Source organism: Pleurodeles waltl, chromosome 7, assembly GCF_031143425.1.
Source record: "Pleurodeles waltl isolate 20211129_DDA chromosome 7, aPleWal1.hap1.20221129, whole genome shotgun sequence".
In the NCBI taxonomy this organism is placed as follows: Eukaryota; Metazoa; Chordata; class Amphibia; order Caudata; family Salamandridae; genus Pleurodeles; species Pleurodeles waltl.
The window spans coordinates 1,545,128,846-1,545,148,529 of record NC_090446.1 but is presented as its reverse complement, the minus strand read 5'-3'; the positions used below and the strand labels follow the sequence as shown (position 1 = coordinate 1,545,148,529).

Genomic DNA, 19,684 nt, shown 5'->3' with positions numbered 1-19,684 from the left:
TAAAAAAACAGCAATTTTTCTCTATGTTTTACTCTGTAACCTTTTCCTGCAATGTCAGATTTTTGAAAGCAATATACTGTTACGTCCTCTGGACTTTTGTGGTTGTGGGGATATATAGGGCTTGTAGGTTCATCAAGAACCCTAGGCACCCAGTGCCGGTGGAAGGCCTCTGATGAGGTCAGCGTGCTTCGTCATCAGACGCCACGAAGGGTCATGGTAAGGGGAAGGGAATGCCTGGGGGAGGGGTGTGCCTGGCCATCAGGGGGAGCGGGGCCCATAGCAGGATGAGGTTGTCTCGTTCCGGGCACACAAGAAGTCAACTAATTGTGTGATAGTTCCCAGGGGTAATTCTACCAACTTTTGCAGCAGTTCCAGTTTTCCTACTGCACACTATCCCACAATACACCCTATTCCCATTATCCAAGAAGCGGAATGTCTGCTGTCTTGTGCAGAGGCTATGTGCTCACCCAGAGGTGTGGTCAGGGTAATGAACAGTCCTTTCTTCTATGGTCACTCACACCTGGGCTCTGGGTCCTTGCCACTCAGCTTAGCCTCAGTCTGACTAGGGGAATAAAGGCTGACATTTACTTGAAACAAGGCAGGCCTCATTGATTCCTGGGCCCACTCCAACAAGTCTTTCTGACAGGGGAAGAAAACCAGCTCCCCACTCCCAGGCCACTATCTCTGCTCTGGGACTAGTTTCAGATCTCTTTCATTCCATGTACAGGCTGGGCAATTGCTGGAGAGATAATGCAAATTAGTTACATTTCCAATATAATTAATGAAAACATGACTTCACGATTAGATTAGATTTGTATTAAATATGAAAATAAGTCTTTAAGTGGAATCAGTAGCTGGTATAGGTCAAAAGATATAGATGACTGTATATACTTTATACTTCGTATATGACAGTTACAGTCGGACACGTGTCCCACTCATAAATATTATTCACCCTGCCTAGTGGGCAACAAGATGCTTTTAAGGGTGACTTACTTCATAAATAAAATCAGGCTTTCTCATTTGATTTTGAAAGGTATGTGCAGCAGAGTTCAGGCTGCTGCCATCAGGTCACACAGTTTAGGCCTGAAGACATGTTTTCAGTGCCAGTATAGTGGTTGGCACAATAGGTGCTGCAGTCCGCAGGTACAATTTAACTTTCCATGCCTGTGGTGCACTTTTGCACCATATACTATAACTTCATAGGAAAGTTAATTGTGCCAATCAGATTTAACTCAATTGTGACATGCTTAAAGGGGGAGCATGAGCCCTTTACTCCTATTTATTAGGGGGCTCCATGGTGTTCGAAAGCCAGCAAAGCAGATAGAACAAAAATGGGTGGACCTCACACAAAAAATGGGAATTTCCTCCACCCACAAATTACTATTTCCATCACAGAAATATGAAGAAATTCTATTTTGGAAGCATGGCATTCTTGGTAAGAAAAACTGATGGCACCCTCACTAGCCAAACCACGAATCTCTAGCCTTCAGTAATGTCTCTGATTAGTATGCTTCTCTAAGTCCTCACTGACCCTGGACACAAAAATAGCAGCTACCACCATCCCAAGAAATTGACTTATGGAAAGATCTTTGAAGTCCACTTTTGGTCTCGGGTTTGGTCCTTTCCTCTTCTATGTAATAGGATCATTCACATATGTAGCATCTCATTCTTAGTGGAACAAGTATGGAAGAATGTTAAGACATTTGTTATTCATCTGTTGAGCTCATTTTTGCTGCCCTAATAATGTCACTTTTCACAATAAACCCTTTTTGAAAAACCTCCCTCACATTCATGAGGCATTAGGGTAATCAGAAATTAGAAATGGTACAATTGTCTCATATCCTAGACACAAATTCATGGGTACATTTAAAAAAACATATTTGTAGTATTCGGATTGTTTACCATCAAGTGATACTTGGCTGTTGCATAATGAACAATCATTGTGAGCCAAGGTTCGGTTGATGGTTCAGGGTAGTGCAGGATTTTGGACAAAACTGCAAACACCATGGGGCATCTTTATGAGCCCCTTGCACCACTGAAGTGTCACTTTTTGTGACACACCAGAGGCGCAAACTACGGAATCATATCTATGAGCCACGCAAAGCCACTTTTCATGGCTTTGGTTGGCCACATAGATATGGAGTAAGGCACCCCTGGATTTTGATGGTTCCCCAGGTTTACAAAACCATTTAAATCTGGGGATGCACCAAAATCTTACACCTCCGAGGAGAGGCGTAACAAGGAGAAATAACTTTATTATTGTTTTTATTGATTTTGAGCAGGAAGGTATCCTTCCCTGCACTTAAACAATTCTGCCAACAACACAGGCTCCCTTGCACCATTCCTGAGGCAAACACACACATCTTAACTCCTTGCTTTTGTATTTTGATTCCAGTGCCTGTGACTAAACCAACAGTAACAAGTGACAACTCACATCCGGTGGAGTACAACAATACTGTAACCATGACCTGTAAGACCTCAGAGGCAGCTGAAAAAATTCTCTGGTTCTTTAAAAACCAAGATCTTCTGATTGATAATACCAGGATTGGCCTCTCTGCAAACAACCAAACCCTGAGAATCTCCAATGTGTCCAGATTGGATTCCGGAACTTATCAATGTAAAGCCATAAACACCGTCAGTGACAACATTAGTGACCCACAAACTCTGACTGTTTCCTGTAAGTAATCTCAGAATTCTCAGCTTTTGCCCTTCTCTTTTTTGTTCTCCATAACTGTCCTCAGACATACGTTCCTTTTCTGTTCCCTTACAGATGGTCCGGAGGACACAAAGATCGACCCCTCAGAAGCTAACACCTTACAAGCAGGGGAGACACTCACTTTAAGTTGCAATACACGGTCTGTTCCAGAGATAGACACTTATGAATGGTTTCACAATAACATCAGTTTGCAGTTCAACAAAACGCTATCTGTCTTGGCAGTATCTTCTAAAGATGAGGGAAACTACACCTGTGCGGCCCATAACAATGCCACTTCCAAGTCAGCCAACGCCTCTGTCTTCATAGCTGTAAAAGGTAATTTCTACGTAGTTTCTGTAAGTTTCTACATGGCTCCACGCTTGGTTCCTTATGGCACATACAGATTGATTTGCTACATAGGAGCCACAGGGCTAGAATGGGCTGGGAAGTAAGATAGACCTATCTGGTATTATGCTTCAGACTCACAGGAAGGGATATGAGTGAACAACGCAACTTCTCCATTGAAGTCAGTTAAGGGTGTGGCCGTGGAGGGTGGTAGGACATGACAGCAGCTCCCTACTCCATGCCTTCTTTTCTCCCTCCAGGCAAGTGGGGCAGGGCATGGTGAAAAAAGGGTTGGCAAAGTACATTACTTGGCCATTTGGCGACAGAGAGGGAACTAGGAGAACAGCAGAAGAACATGGCATTAGCTTGCTAGTTACACTCCTTTCTCTCCTTCCATGATTACTGAGCTTCACCATCATTCTGTCCATTAAAGAACCCCACTATTTTTCCCCGTGAACTGTATTCTGTAACCCAGAGGAAGAGAGTCCACAACTCTGTATGAGTTATACTTCTGGGTTTTATGGACTAACCCCTGGAAGGTGTAAAGTCATACATGGGATACACATTTTAAGACCCAGACTGTAAGACTCCTCTGAACAGAACCAAAGTAAAGTTCTGCATAATTAACCAGAACCTTGAGTCAGAGTCTGGCTTTTCTAACAGTGATGTCAGTAGTGGGCTCCTGAAACCTACATGAAAGGCACAGACCAGAAATTGGTAGAAGAGCAGGGCAATTAAGCCAATTAATCTGGGTGAATCCACAGCAAGGTCAGAGCAACCAACACCTTGACACCTCCAGCTATTTATTTCCACTTTAAAAGACTCTTTAACATTAACAATAACAAAGCTTTCAGCACCCTCTACATGCCCAAGGATCTGGCCACTAGCTACCCACAAGAAACATCAAATGATCTACATGATGTCTGCTTCCTGGCCCACCACAAAAAACCCTGTCTTGGATGGGACAGGACAATTAATACCTATTTAACCCACAAAGGGTTTTTAGGGATATCTTCTGAGTGTCTCTCAGCCTTTCTGAAGGAGAGGACCCTTCAAGTCCTAGACTGAACCTTCTTTTCCAACTCCTTGCCCCTTAATTGTGGGGTGCCGGAGGGCTCCTCTTTGAGCCCTACTCTTATTCACATCTGTATATCTCCCCTGACAAGAATCATTGAACCATATGGACTATCTTTAATATCCTATGCGGATGATACTCAGTTGGTCTTTTCCTTCTCTGCTAAGACTAACAGAGAACAGGTCACTTTATCGTCCTGTCTTTCAGCTATCGCCAGATGGATGGCAGATAGCAAACTCAAGCTCAACGATGGGAAAACAGAAGTCAAGATGGTTGGGAACTTTTCTTTACTTAAGTCTCCTTCTCCAGCTGCAGATTGGTTTAAAGAACTTCCCCCACCAAAAGAAACCATAAAGAGTCTGGGCTTCTGGTTGGACCCTCACCTTACAATGGAATGCCATTCCAAGAAACTGGCAGCTGCCTGTTTTGGTTTCCTAAGAACTCTCTGGAAAATCTTTAAGACTCTTCCATTCTCAGCCAAAAGACTCCTCACTCAGGCTCTGAGACTATCACGACTATAGGAATGTGTTGTTCCTGAGCTCCCCCTCTCATGTCCTAAAGAGGCTACAAGTGGCGCAGAATGTTGCAGCTCGCCTACTTACAGACACCCACAGACATTTGTCAGCCATCCCAGCCTCTGCTTCTCTCCATTGGCTTGCTGTTGAACAGCGCATCATCTTTAAAGCTATGTGTTTTGTACACTGGCCCCTTTAGAATAAGGGTCTGTTTTTTCTCAAACAAATGATTACACCCTGCACCCCTCGGAGAACACTCAGATCTTCATCAGCTTTTCTAATCAACTCCTTTTGTGCTGAGAAACCTATATGGGGGTGGATCCTTCGCCTGCAGAGCAGGTAAAATCTGGAATTCCCTCTCCTTAGAGCTTTGTAATGACATGTCTGAATTTTCCTTTTGTAGAAAACTGAAAACTGTACTGTTCCCCGTATAGTCCTGTTCCTATTGCCTAGTGATCCTCCATCAGCGCTGGGAGGCCTCCGGGTAGCCATGCGCTCTATAAATTCCATAAACTAAACTAAACTAAATAAGAGTGGCTCAAAATGTGCCATTGCCTCAGGAGGGACTGATCTGTTGTATCAGTGTCTAATTCAATGTAGATATGAGGAACACCTGACAGGCTTCTGACATAGATGGGACCAAAGCAACCGGGACATAAAACAAACTATTCTCAAGTAGAAGATTAAAAAAAGGCCCACTGACAACAGCTGAAAGAAACTAAGACACCCAGGAATTTTACTTCAAGTCATGGAATGTGGCAGATAAATGTTGCAGGGATGCAGTGGCAGTAGGGAGGAGACAAGGTACAAGATAGTCTTCATTAGCAAATGGGAGCATTGCCTTTTGTGATGCAACGCTAAGTGAGGCAACACACCATTGTATGCATACAGGGAAGTTCCTTAGAAGGGAGTGTGCAACAGCCCATTTGAACCTCTGTTTGGAAACCCTGTTAGGGTCCTCTTTGCCTTGGAAGGATGGATGGGAGCAGCCTCTCAAACCTCCCAAACAGAACATTGCGGATTATGTACTAGGCTCTCATATGGAAGAATACATGAAGAAGTCCACCAACAACCTTGAGACCAGCCCGGAACTTCAGACACTATGAGAAGACCAAAAGGCTGTCCTGACTGTTAAGCAGCTAGAGGCAAAATGAACAGATAAAGGACGGAATGCTGAACAATGCAAACATTCACCCCAGTCACTAAGATCTGGGTTTAGTTCATCATTAATTTGCCCACATCGCCACCCCACTTTGGACCCAGCTATATGCAAATCAATTTTGACCCTGTTCCTCATGCGAACAGTCCAGTTCAAACTGCCAAGCTAGATGCTCCTCGGACTGGAATCAATCATCCTGGAAGTGGTTTAAGGGTATCACTCCTCATCATTCAGGCTAGCTTGAATCCAGTGGTGCAGTGAGCAGTGAGTTGGGCTAAACCCTTTCAACTTAAGGCAACAAAAGCGAAAAGAACAGATGGTGGATGGAATCCTGAACAATACAAACACCAGCCAGGGCAGAAAGTGTGGGTTATGGATCTGGGGCCCCAAGAGCACTCCAAGACAAGTGGAGTGGCCCACATACCATTGTGGAAAAGAAGGATGAGGTTACCTACTTGGTGGACCTGGGTACTCCTAGAAGCCCCCATAGGGTTCTTGACGTGAATTGCCTAAAGCCTTACTATGACATGGCTGACCTGAGCTTGCTCATGGCCACTGATGAGGGACAGGAAGAAGGGAGTGATTCTCTCCCTGACCTCCTCTCTGCTGATGGTTCAGTGGATGGGGTAGTCTTTGCTGACAGCCTCACTGACCAGCAACAAGCTGTGTGTAGACAGGTACTCAGTCAGTTCCCAGAACTCTTTTATCTGACACCAAGTGAGACTACCTAGTGGGCCCATGATGTGGACACAGGTGACAGCCTGCCAGTAAAGACTAAAATCTACAGGCAACCTGATGATGTTAGAGAATGCATCAGAGCAGAAGTATCCAAGATGCTGGAGTTGGGGATTATTGAACCTACAGACAGCCCCTTGTGTTAGCCTGTAGTCCCTGTAGCCAAGCTTCATTCCCAGGGTGATAACAAAGAAATTAGAGTCTGTGTAGACTACAGAGGTCTCAGTACAGTCACTAAGTCTGATGCCCATCCTATCCCCAGTTCATATGAACGTATTGATACTCTGGCTGCCGCCAAGAATCTGAGCATGTTTGACCTGACTTTAGGCTATTGGCAGATCAGGCTGACAGATCCTGCAAAACTTAAAGCAGCATGTTTAGCTCCTGGTGGGGACTTCCAGTTCACTGTGATGCTCTTGGATTGAAAAATGCACCTGCCACAGTCCAGAGGTTGGTGAATCAATTACTGGCAGGCCTGGAAGACTTCAATGCAGCATATGTAGATGATATTGTTGTCTTTAGTTCCACTTTGTAGGATCACCTGGTCCACCTTAGGAGTATTCTTGAGGCTTTGAAAAAGACAGGCCTCATCATCAAGGCCAGTAAGTGCCAGATAGGGCAGAGCAAAGTTGTATACTTGGGCCACCTGGTAGGTGGAGGCCAAGACCAATCTTTTCAGAGCAAAATACAAACCATAGTGAATTGGGTTGCTTCCAGTACCCAGACTCATGTCAGAGCTTTTCTAGGCCTGACTGGGTATTACAGAAGATTTGTAAAGGGGTATGGAACCCATGTGACACCGCTGAATAACCTGACATCCAAGAAGATGCCTAAAAAGGTACAGTAGACGGTTAGATGTCAAGAGGCCTTTGATGCCCTGAAGAAGGCCATATGCTCAGCTCCCATCCTGAAAAGCCCTGACTGCTCAAAACAACTCAATGTCCAGACAGATGCTTCAGAGATAGGAATGCAGTGGAGGAACACTTGAACCTTTCTTGTCCCAATGGGCGTCCTCAGGGTCCTCTGGGAAGGGTCCTTTTTTTACATTTTCCTGACCGCGACTGACTCCACGTTAGTCTACGGACACCTGATACTGAGAATTCACTCTGCACACAGGATCCCGGGGAATTCCTAGTAATTACATTTGGTGTTGTAGTATTTTCCCAGTCACTAAGGTCAAAGTCCCAGTCTTGGTCATCTGTGCTATTCCCATTCTGTTTTCTTAGTATATGGTTTGTCCCCGCTATAGGGGCCCATGTGATTTTATGCTGTAATCACCTGTTACAAAGTATCATTTTTGTGGGTACATATCTCCAGTTAGGAGATATACCAAAGTCTGGCTCGGATTTACAAAATCAGTACTGATGTGCCAGATTTATTGTGTCCCCCAACCTCCACCTAACGATCCCATGGGTGTGTCATATTTACAATACACGCACTGTGGCGCACGTTAGGCCAACAGCCTCAAAATGTTTAATGCTATTGTGGCGCTTTGCTGCACTAGCGTAAAAAATGTTGACGCTTGTCCAGCAAATGGCAAGGAGGCCCATTGCCTTCAATGGGTGCGTGCTTTTAATGCCTGATTTGAGCAGGTGTAAAAAATGACTCCAGACTTGTCACAATGACATCTTGTATATTTAATTGTATTATTTTTGTGGGCCTCCTAACACTGGAATGCACCCTTGCATACAATATGCCTGGTGCAGGCATAATGGGGCGCAAGGGCTCTCCAAGTGGAGCAATGCATGCTCTAAAAGTTCTAAAAGGCAAATTATTATTATTATACTCAGCAATATTTTTCAACTTTAGTGCATTAAAAGATATTTGTGATAAGTAGATTGTGGATCTCCTTCAAGCGCTGACCATAATGAGTTGTTGAGGCATTCTTTGTTTGATCTGATCATGTACCATTTTTTTGTGGTGGTATTCATCCCCACAATCCCTCATTTGTGAGCTTGAAGTGCAAGCCGACTTGCCCCAATGAGGCTTTTTGAAGAAGCCTGAACACCTGCTTGAGTGCAATCACCTGCAGTCTGTCCAAGAGGAGCGCGTCTTTCCCATGCAGAGCGACCCTGGAAGGCAGTGTAGCCGCCATTACTGATGGTAGCGGCTTGAATGAGGGGCCATATCATTTCTTGCCAAGGGAGCAGAACACAGCCACCAGAGCATTCCCTTTTTTGACATATATTGCATCTGCTGCTGATGATTGACTCTGTTGTCAATATATACTCCCAGATATTTAGAACTATTTACCTTCTCTACCAGCGTCTCGTACAGCTGAATCCTAGGTGGGGGCCCTGGTCAGCTCCTGTTTGTCATTGTTTTAGTTGTATTCATTTCCAGTTTGTTAGTAGTTGTATCATTGTTTAGTTCAGTAACTTATCTTTGCAATCCAGCTTTGGTTAGACCCAGTAACACCACATCATCCACGCAGGATAGGGAGATCCGCTTAAAGGGCTCAAACGTGGTGGATGTGAGTTAACCTGGTCTAGCCTTAATGTTAATTCTGCTGGGAACAAATTGAAAAGATGTGGTGCCAACACACACCCCTGCCCCAGGCCTTTTTTTGTAAGAATCTTCCTCGAAATCCTAGTGCCATCACCCAGTGTAACGCAAATCTGGGTTTGGATATGCAATTGATCAATGGCTTGCAGAATTTCTTAATTTTCTCCACAAAATGCCTTGATCACCACGATTGAACGCCGCTTTTAGGTCTGTGAAGGAAAAATGCAACTTGTGTTGCTTTCGTTTGCATTTGTCTGCTATTAAGGAAACTGCTAGGATGTTCGTGGTTGTGCCAAGCCCTCTGAGGAATTTGGTTGACCGGGACCAGGTTGCTGACATAGTTAGGTCTGCTGGGATGACAGACACGCAGTGCTTTGCTTCTGCTATCAGCCCCTCATTGGCCCGTCCACTTCAATTTGCCTCTGATCATTGGAACGTAGCGTGAGCGCATGACCCGCCTCCTTGAAGCGGCCAGCCTGGTCCAACTATACTGCTGGCCACAAAAATCGGCGGCCAATCAGTAAGGAGATGTAATGGGAATTGCTACCCAGGAATTAATAGAGTGCACATACCAATGAATATTGAAATGTAACTGCTAGTGCAATAAAAATCCAGAATTCACAATAACACTAAAAACACAATAAAAATATCACCATAAAAACAGAAATGTTAAACACACACATTAAATAACAAGGGGTGCTCAGCATCTGCTTTAATGTGGCTCTGATCAATGTTAGTTCATTTATCAAATTTGTCTGAGTGAATAATCCAAAACTTCCAGTTGTGCAAAAATTTATTTTCTGTGTGGTCACCCCTAATTGTTTGGACCGATACTGCTGGAAGTTTTGACTCTATGGACTGGGGCACTGCTAACCAGGCCCCAGTGCAAGGGCTCTGACCCATAAAACATGTTGAAATTGTGCAAAACACTAATTGGCATATCTCACTTTCATAGAACTCCGTAGTATATAGAGTATGGCGCCTAAAGTACACACATGGCATAGAAAGTTAAACGTCATCTGTGGAATGCATTTTTAAAACTACATCCCACCCAGTCAAAATTAACTCTTCTGACATGAGAAAATCTCCCTCCTAAATATTAATAAGTCTCAGCTTTGTAGGCCTTGTAGCCCACAAGGCAGGCTGCATGGTATGTAGAAGTAGCATACATAGAAACGTAAATTTAACCTTTCTTTACAGTGACTAAACTAGCAGGCATAAGCTATTTGCTCTGTAGGAAGGCCGCCTGGCTCATAGACACACAGACAAGCACTGGTTTGTGATACTTAATATTAATTCTGCTATGCCATGGTAGTGTGATTTGCCCAAGAACCTAATTTAATTCAGAGAGTCCTCCCATGTCACAAGCAGATGTCACACAACACTCATACAGGCCTCTTCTTTTGTCCTACCAGCCAGACAGTCACCAAACCCAATGGGGGAAACGCTGTCCTCGGAAATGGTTTGGAGTGACCAGGGAGGAGGGGACAGTTCATTATCTAGGCCACACCTCTGGGTAGACATACAAGCTATGCACAGGAGGATAACTTGGTGTCCATGTAGTGAATGAGTGGCACTGTGGGGTTGTTTAGAGTAGGGCACACAGGAACTGCTGCAAAAGTGGGCAGGCTTACCCCTGGGAAACTTTACCCTATTGGCTAGGTGGAGGCCAGGAGTCACCCCCAGAAAAAAGCTAGTGTCAGGCGTAAATGTGGCAATGTAGAACACATTCTTCACAACGCTACTAAACATGTGGAAGAACAGAAGGACTGCAGCTGCTGTTTGAGACCTGAGAGGAGGCTTGAAGGGCTGGTCCTGTTCCCACTTTCACCCACAAATAAGTGGACTCTAAGGGTCAGTTGTCTGACCTCCTGTGTAAGCCTCAGTGCCACAACAACCTGTCGGAGACCTTTAAATTATTCTTTATTTTTCTAAATTGGAGTGGGATTTCTATTGATTATCGTTCTTGACGTTTTAATAGTTAGGCACTTGTAAACGCTTTGCTAACGCGTCCCTTTCTGGATAATTTATTCACTCTGGGCCTGGTTTTAGACCCTGATTGTAGACACCTTAGGATGAGATAACTAATCAACACGTCAATCAACAAGTCAATAACGTCATCAATTAGAAACCACCATGACCTTTCAATCATGAATAACCACACCAGTTTAGAACGATTATATGAAGTTTATTCCCCATTGATCACAATTCTACTAGCAAGTTTATTAGTCTCAAAACCATGGAACACATCAGCATTGTCATAATATGGCAACTCGAATAAGATTTCATCAAAGCAAAGATCACAAACATTAGTACATAACACGATGTCAACATAGGTTAACCTTAGCAGAGTATCATTAGTATATCATTCAAGAAAGCATTGAACCAGTCAATTGTCTATTTGCGTCCGCTTCAGTGAACCCCTTAACTAACCTCGAATTAGCATTGGCATGTTGGGCTTCATGCAAAGCAATTTGGTAACACTAATTTGGAAAACATCTAACTATGGTCTCTGTCAAAAGAAGCAGTTGGTACCTAGAAAGGAAAGGCAATCAGATAATTAAAATCTCATCATCATATAGTTACCCTCCGTATTGGGTCAGCGTACCGAGTCAGCCTTCATCCTCAGGACATCAGTTGATTCGCCATCGGCCAGGGAATTCAGCAAGACGGGTAAGAAGGGACACTTCCCTCATAAGGAGGAGAAGCAATAAGGGGCAAGGTAAGGCAAGGATGGTTTGAAGAACCAAACAGGAAAGTCTCTATGCAGAGTGACAAAGTGTCTGGGTCATAACAAAAGTTCGCAATGGCATCTCCCCCCGGGGCTCCTCGTGTCAAAGGTTTTTATCCCTTTTCTGTTGTACAGTCCCCTAATCTCTGATTGGATAGGGTTGGCACCCCACTATCTTCATCCAATGGGTTTACAGTGTTAGTATCAAATTTTGTCACCCCATAACAGTTCTCACGTAGTTTATTGGTTCTTATGATTGACGTGTCCAGCGGGCAGAATGTCCGGTATGAATTCATACTCTCGTGGTGCTCTCGCATCTTCAGTCAGTAGGTACATTGTCTGTACCGGTTCAGGCGACCTTGTACCTGTAACTAATCCACAGTGTTGCATTCAGCAAAAAAAAATGTTTCCTTGAGGAAGTCGAATTTCATGAGAACTGATCTACTACAGTTACACTCATCCTTTAGCTTTGGAAAATACAAGTACATGTCCTTCAGCAAGTCAGCACACTGCATGTTAGAAAAACACATTTAATATGAAAACGGGCAGCTAGGCCTCGACTCATGCTAACTGAGGCCTAATGATTTATTAGCAAAATCCTTAACGTATAACTCTTAATATTAGTGTAAAATCATACTTCAACGTATCATTATATCATTATTAGTCTGTTTCATTAATCCCCGTATATATTGACGGCCACTCCCCGTGGGCACATTTCAAGCGCGTTTTTAGCAATAACACATTTTCTATGCGGCATTATTAGGCATTAGTTCATAAACATTTCATGTTAATTTTGAGTATAAGTGCTACGCTCCCTCAGCTTTACATACATTATTAAGTTAAGCCTGTCTTTTTCATGCCATGGCTTCCAGGGATTCAGCTTAGGTTTAAATTGCTGAAACCATTAACTGGTTAAAACAATATAGTGAGCCTAATACTTGTAGTGGACTACCATCCACCCCAATTAATTCAGTTTCTCACACTTACCAATGGCAAAGGTCCTATCACTGAGCATTCCCAAATTTCTTCCAGTAAATATAGTACCCCACAAGAATGAGGGACATGCTGCGTGGGGCAGGAACAGACCAAAATTGTGAATTTGCCGTGACTGCATATACTACATTGACTGTACACTGTCTCAGGTTTGGCCTGCTCCCACTTTGTGCAAAAAGACCACCCTTTCTGCCTTGAAGTACAACAAGCACTGATAGAAGAATTCCATGAAGTGAGCGGTCACCCCTATTGAGGCCTCCAGTTCCTGTGTTCCCCAAGGATCCAGAGCGCCACACTGTCCCACTTAAGACTTCTGTATGCACTGTTCCTCTTCAGTGTCATGCTTTCACTAGAGAGGTCCCTCCCAAGTGATCCCTTCGCAGGCTATGGTAGACACAGGTGTTTTCATAGAAGATCTTATGAGACTTCCACAGCTCACAACGACAACCTCAAAGAACTGTATAAATCAGCAGTGGCCATCTTGGACACAGTAGCATATGCAAACCTCACAAAGTGGCTGCTCTGTTCCTAGCTTTATAGACATTGAGTAGAACAATAAGGTAAATTCTGTGATCCTCTGCTAAGGCTACTTAGTTTAGTTCCGGTTGCAACATCCTAAGCTCGTTTCCCTCACAGCATAATAGCCCGCTGTTGACAGCTATACTGGTTGTTAAAGGCCCTGAACCCCAGTTTTAGGCCCGAGCTGCAAGAGCTATGAGGCTATTAGGAAATTCTGCCACTAGAGCGCAGAATATTCTAATAAATAAAACAAAGGCCTCATGGAGCCCGAGGGGACTATAATCCCCTTGGTCTCTGTGAAGCCTTTGCTCACAGATGTTGCTGTGTGACAAACATTGGAATGTTGTAGCTCTGGGCCTTTACCAGCCATTAGAAGCCTGGAGCACTCCATTGTATCCAATGGAGCTCCCAACATTCCAATGTTCTGATTGTGTTCATCTTGACATATATGTCAAGGGTACTTTGGTCCACACTTAGAAAGAAAACGCAAGAAAAGGTTATTAATTGTTAAAAAGCTTATATTATGAAATTACACAGGAAAGTAATACTTTATATGCAAAAGGAACATTTAGGGTCAGGGACTATCAGAGGCCAGAAAACAACAGCCACTCCATGTATAGGAGTTAGTGCCATAACAATTTAACAGGGCTTTTCAAAGTATTCTGAGGAGTACAAGGCCTGTCAGGGAAAACCAGGATTATTGATAAAAAAATATGAATACTGCTCAGTAGCAGTCAGAATGTGAAAAGAGCCTTCAACTAGGATTAGAAGAAAGAATGTTAGGTAAACAAGATTGATGTTTGTACAAATATAAGTAGACAGGTTCTATTTAGAGACTCATGTGTCTGTGACTTTTTACCCTTTTTTTTAGTTTATAATTTTAACTAACACTCAGACGACTTGATGTGATTCCATTCCAGACCATTCACAACTTCAGCAGTCACCCCAATTAATTCACCCCCTGGAAGCCACATCATCAATGTCTGCATCTCTTATCTACATTCTCTTTCCCCCACTTCTTCAACTCCACCCTTTCTGTTGTACCTTTGAGGTAGGATTGAGTAGACGGAGGGTAATATGAAATATGCAAACTGCATTGTTTCAGAGAGCAGATTATCTATGGTTAGTGCTTTGAACCCAACACCTTTTTTAATCAGTAAAGGTTAAAAGACATTAGAAGGTAAAACATTTTCCATGGCCCAGGTGTTCTGCAGGGTTTCAGTCAAATGGCTAAGAGGAATGTATATTTTTTAAACAAAGATTTATATTTGCACCTATTCTGGGTAAGAAGATGAGATGGATAGAGCTATCTACACATATGAAGTACCATGTTTTCAGAAGAATTGTTGGAAGCCTGAATGTTATATTCTGATATGTAATGTTATGTCATGTTATGGGTTGTTATGTTATGTTATGTTTATATTATGTTTTGTTATGGTATGTTATGTTAAGTTATGTTGTGTTAAGTTATGTTATGTTATGCTATGTTATGTTATGATATGTTATGTTATGCTATGTTGTGCTATGCTATGCTATGTTATGTTATGTTATGCTATGCTATGTTATGTTGTGTTATAATATGTTATTCTATGCTATGTATGTTATGGTGTATGTTATGCTATGTTATGCTATGTTATATTATGTTATATTATATTATGCTATGCTATGCTATGTTATGTTATGCTATGCTATGTTTTGTTATGTTATATGTTATTCTATGTTATGTTATGTTATATTATATTATGCTATGCTATGATATGTTATGTTATGGTATATGCTATGCTATGATGTGTTATGTTATGTTATGCTATGTTATGTTATATTATATTATGCTATGCTATGATATGTTATGCTATATTATGCTATGCTATGTTATGTTATGTTATGTTGTGTTTTATAGTGCATGGTTACACAAACTGACCTCCCAGCACTGTTAGCTACACAATCCTGCAGTCCTTGATACCACATCGATGTTTCCAGGTCACATTAGAAAAGATGGGTTTTCAACTGTTTCCTTAAGGCGACCTCCGATTGCTGATTTCTGCGGGTACCAGAAGTGTGTTCCAAATTCCGGGGATAAGAAATGCTTAAGAGCAGCTTCTATGTCTTGCACTTTTAATCTTAGGCACCTTCAGGAGCCCCCGGTAACTAGATCGCAGTGACCTTCCTGGAGTTTAGGGAAGAAAGAGGGACAGAAACATCCTTGAGCCTTTTCCGTGAATGGCCCGGTGTGCAATGCAAAGGGCCTTGAACTGGATCCTCTTTAGGATAGCTAGCCAATGCAGCGCTCTGAAGGCTTTGTCGATAAGCTGAACAGAATTCTTGCAGCTGGGTTGTGTACTACTTGTAGCTTGTTGATGACATATTTTGGGCTTTCCAGATAGAGGGAGTTCTCAGAGTCAAGGCGAGAGTTTACTAAACCATGTACAACTATCCTTCGTGTGGGGAATGGTAACACTTGCAGGATTTTCCCGAAACATACCCCAGCTAGCTTTGTAGCCTGTGTTTCCACCATGAGCTTGGAGTCAATGCAAACCCCCAGGCTTTTTACCACTTGAGCTGGCATCGGGCAATTTCCTAAGACATCTGGGCTCAACAGTTCTAGCCACCTGGGGCTAATGCTGGCCACCACCAAGACCTCAGTTTTGTCACTGTTTGTCGAGTAGTAGAACCTTTTTCCAGACTTGGAGAATCCTGGTTTCTTTCACAGAAATGTGAGGAAAGTCTAATTGTTGAAGCAATTGTGGACTTTATTTTGGTCATTCTTGGTAGGAACCTCATACAATCCTTGCAAGGCAACACCACCTGCACTTTCTGCATGACTCTCATTTTCAGAACTTCATAGGGGTGGTAGATTTCTTTGGCTACTGAAGAACTTTATTGATATCACTGTATATTACTTTTGTAGATCAGTGCAGAAAATTACAGAAGAAAACATTATCACCTATTACACTTTTTCACACTTACACTTTCCATGCTTTTCCAACTATCCACATAAATAATTCCTTACTCAATTCAAAATGTTGTTCTAGAAATATATATCTTCCTGGGTAGGCTCATGGGTTTCACGCTTGCTTTCTACACAAAGTCCAAGGAGGAAGAAAGCAGACAAATGTCAAATATTGACATCATATTAGAAAATTGCAGAAACATTGGTGATAAGTTTTTCCCACTCTGAACACTTCTGAAATCTGGACAGATGGCAATCTAAAAACAGCAAACATAATACTGCCTTTTCAGGACAAAAACCAATATTTTCATGAACAGTGCTTTTCCCCATTTTTTACTTTTTAAGAAAAAACAGCTTTTGCCCATTTGTTGGCTATTTTTTTAAGCCCCTCCATAGTACAAACTCTGGGTGGTTTCAAAATCTCGATCATGTGTGTAAAAAGGACACACATTTGATCTGGATGCCTTTTGTATGACAAATGGTATGAAGATTCAAGTGTCAACAGCCCCAGATGCAAAAGGAGACCGCAGCATCTTGGGAACAGCGGCCCTCAGCACTTAGGGGTGAAGCTTCACCCAACGCTGGGCGTGGCAGATGTAGAACACAATGCCTTGTGGCTTTGAGGTATTGATAATTTAACTGATTCAAACCAAAATGGTGGATGCACCTGATAGAAAGATGCTAGATCAGTGCCTAGAGACAATACTCTTCTGCAAAGTACCGCAGAATAACCCGCCTAGATCCACCCAGGGGTGCTTGGCTGGATATCGGAGAAGTGGTCAGGACTATTTATCCAGAACTACGTAGTTGAACAACAATTTAGATGTCAGGGGATTGCTCAGTAACTAATAACCTACATTCAGAAGAATGTTCAGAGTGTGAAATGAAATAGGTCTTGTAAGTTTCCAGGACATTCAGTCACAGAGGGGATTATTTACAAGCTTCTTGTGCCTCCAGTACATCACTTTTGCCATGGGAAAAAGTGACAAACCAGCAGCGCCCGGGGCTTGTAAATAAGGCCCAGAGTGTGCACCTCAAGGATGACGCTGAATAACAGGTGACAAGAGCATGTGAACTATTGCTTCAGAGAAGGCACAGGCTGCAACTTTTCAGAAGGACAAGTATCAAAGGTGTCAGCAGTTTGGACAGAGTGGTTTGTGGTCATTACGGATGGAGAGAGGGCACTCAGTCCTTCTGGACTCCCACAGAGTGGACGTTCCAATCAAACTTAGAGCATGGGGGCTGAACATGGGGTGGATTTTGAGTATCGAACACTTAGCTGAATTTGCATCTCCAGAGGAGGCCATTTTGTAGGCTTGTTGTAAAGGTTTATCTACCAGTAGGTCTAAGAACTGGTGCCACTCACGTACCCATAGCACAGAGAGTCAGCAAACACATGGACATAGCCTTCCCCACACACTGATCTGGTTTGATTCCTCTTTCCACCACCGCAGAGGTGAACACACTCATCTTAACTCCTTGCTTTTCTATTTTAGTTCCAGCGCCTGTGACTAAACCTACTGTAACAATTACCAGCTCACATCCGGTGGAGTACAATGATACTGTAACCATGACGTGTAACACCTCAGGGGCAGCTGAAACAATTGTTTGGTTCTTTAAAAACCAAGAACTTCTGATTGATAATACCAGGATTGAACTCTCTCCAAAAAACCAAACCCTGAGCATCTCCAATGTGTCCAGACTGGATTCCGGGACCTATCAATGTAAAGCCATAAACACCATCAGTGCCAGCATTAGTGACCCACAGACTCTGACTGTTTCCTGTAAGTAAAATCTGAGTTCATCATGTTTGTCCTACTCATTTTTGTTCTCCATCACTTTCCTCAGAGATACATTTTCTGTTCTCTTACAGATGAGCTGGAGGGCACATGGATGAGCCCTTCAGGAGCTCAGACACTACTAGCAGGGGGACATTTCACTTTAAGCTGCTTCATGTGGTCTGTTACAGAAATAGACATATATGAATGTTTTTTAAAAACACCAATTCACATTTAACAAAAAAATCTATCTGTCTCTAGAGTGTCTTCTAAAGATGAGTGGATCTACACCTGTTTGGACCATAATTCTGCCACTATAAAGACAGACAAAGCCTCTGTCTTCATAGCTGTAAGAGGTAATTGTCTATATAGTTTCTATAAGTTTCTATATGTCTCCCCGAATAGTTCCTTATGGCACATACAGATTGATTTGCTCTACATAAAACACAAAGCTAGAGTGAGCTGGAAAGTGAGACAGACATATCTGGTTTCACACTTCAGACTCACAGGAAGGGATATGAATGAACAACTCGGCTCCTCCATTGAAGCCAGTTGAGGGGGTGGTCATGGAGGGTGGCAGGACATGACACCAGCAGACTAACATGCACCTCCTTTTATCCCTCCAGGCAAGTGAGGAAGGGAATTGTGAAAAGGGGTGGATAGAGTACATTTCCTTGCCATTGTGGTGACAGAGAGAGAACGGGGAGAACAGCAGAAGAACCTGCTGTAGTTTGCTGATGGCCCTCCTTTCTCTCCTTCAATGATAATAGAGCTTCACCATCATTCTGTCCACCGAAAGAACCCTACCATTTTTTCCCATGAACTGTAATCTGTTACCCAGAGGAATAGCACAGCCTCAACCTATGTCTGAGTTATACTTCTGGGGATTTATGGACTAACGCCTAGAAGGTGTAGAGTCATTGTAGTGGTTTGTAGTGGGTACCTATGGTACTTACACCTTATACCAGGTTCAGCTAACCCTTATTAGTGAAATGTAGGTAGTGTCTATAAGCCAGGCTCTCTAGAGGTAGTGTGGATGAGCAGCCAAGGCTTATTTAGGAGACATGCAAAGCTCATGCAATACCACTGTAGTCACACAGTACTCACACACATGAAAGAAAATACTCAGTGTTACAAAAAAAAGTACTTTATTTTGGTGACACAAATGCCAAAAATACCATACTCCCTTAGGAGGTAAATAACACACATTATGTACGCTAGTATGCAGAAATAGTCCTAAAACCAGATAGAAAACTGTACAATTAGTGAAAATCACAATAGTTAGAAAGGGGCCTCGGGGCACACATACCATATTCTAAGAAAGTATGGAGTATTAGAAAACACCAAAGGTAAGTACTAGAACCCACTCCAGAGCCTAGGAAAGCAAGAGTAAAACACAGTAACTTTACTAGAACATACAGAAACACAAGAAAGAAGATTATGCAAGAACCAGAAGCGACTGCAAGACACCAACAGTGGATTCCTGGACCTGAAGACTTGTGGAAGAAGGGGACCAAGTCCAATAAGCACAGGAGAGTCCAGGGAGAACAGGAGCCCCTTCTAACCCAGAAGAAGGTGCAAAAGAAGAACCACTGGTGAAGAAGAACAGTAGTATTGCACCCACGAAGACAGATTCGGGTTCCTGGTTGGTGCAAGTGATGTCCCATGCCAGATGGAGAATTGC

The 19,684-nt window shown here is 42.9% G+C and overlaps 1 protein-coding gene across 2 annotated transcripts in view; it reads left to right on the top strand.

The window, feature by feature from the left end:
* Positions 1-19,684, top strand: part of LOC138246676 (carcinoembryonic antigen-related cell adhesion molecule 6-like) — a 167,489-nt gene that overhangs the window by 122,214 nt on the left and 25,591 nt on the right. Inside the window, exons 3-5 of one of the 2 annotated variants that reach the window (XM_069201434.1) lie at positions 2,396-2,677; positions 2,771-3,031; positions 17,719-18,006. In XM_069201434.1, the coding sequence (XP_069057535.1) occupies positions 2,396-2,677; positions 2,771-3,031; positions 17,719-18,006 (831 nt within the window). The remainder of the gene's footprint in view (positions 1-2,395; positions 2,678-2,770; positions 3,032-17,718; positions 18,007-19,684) is intronic. The other variant, XM_069201435.1, reaches the window with a different exon arrangement.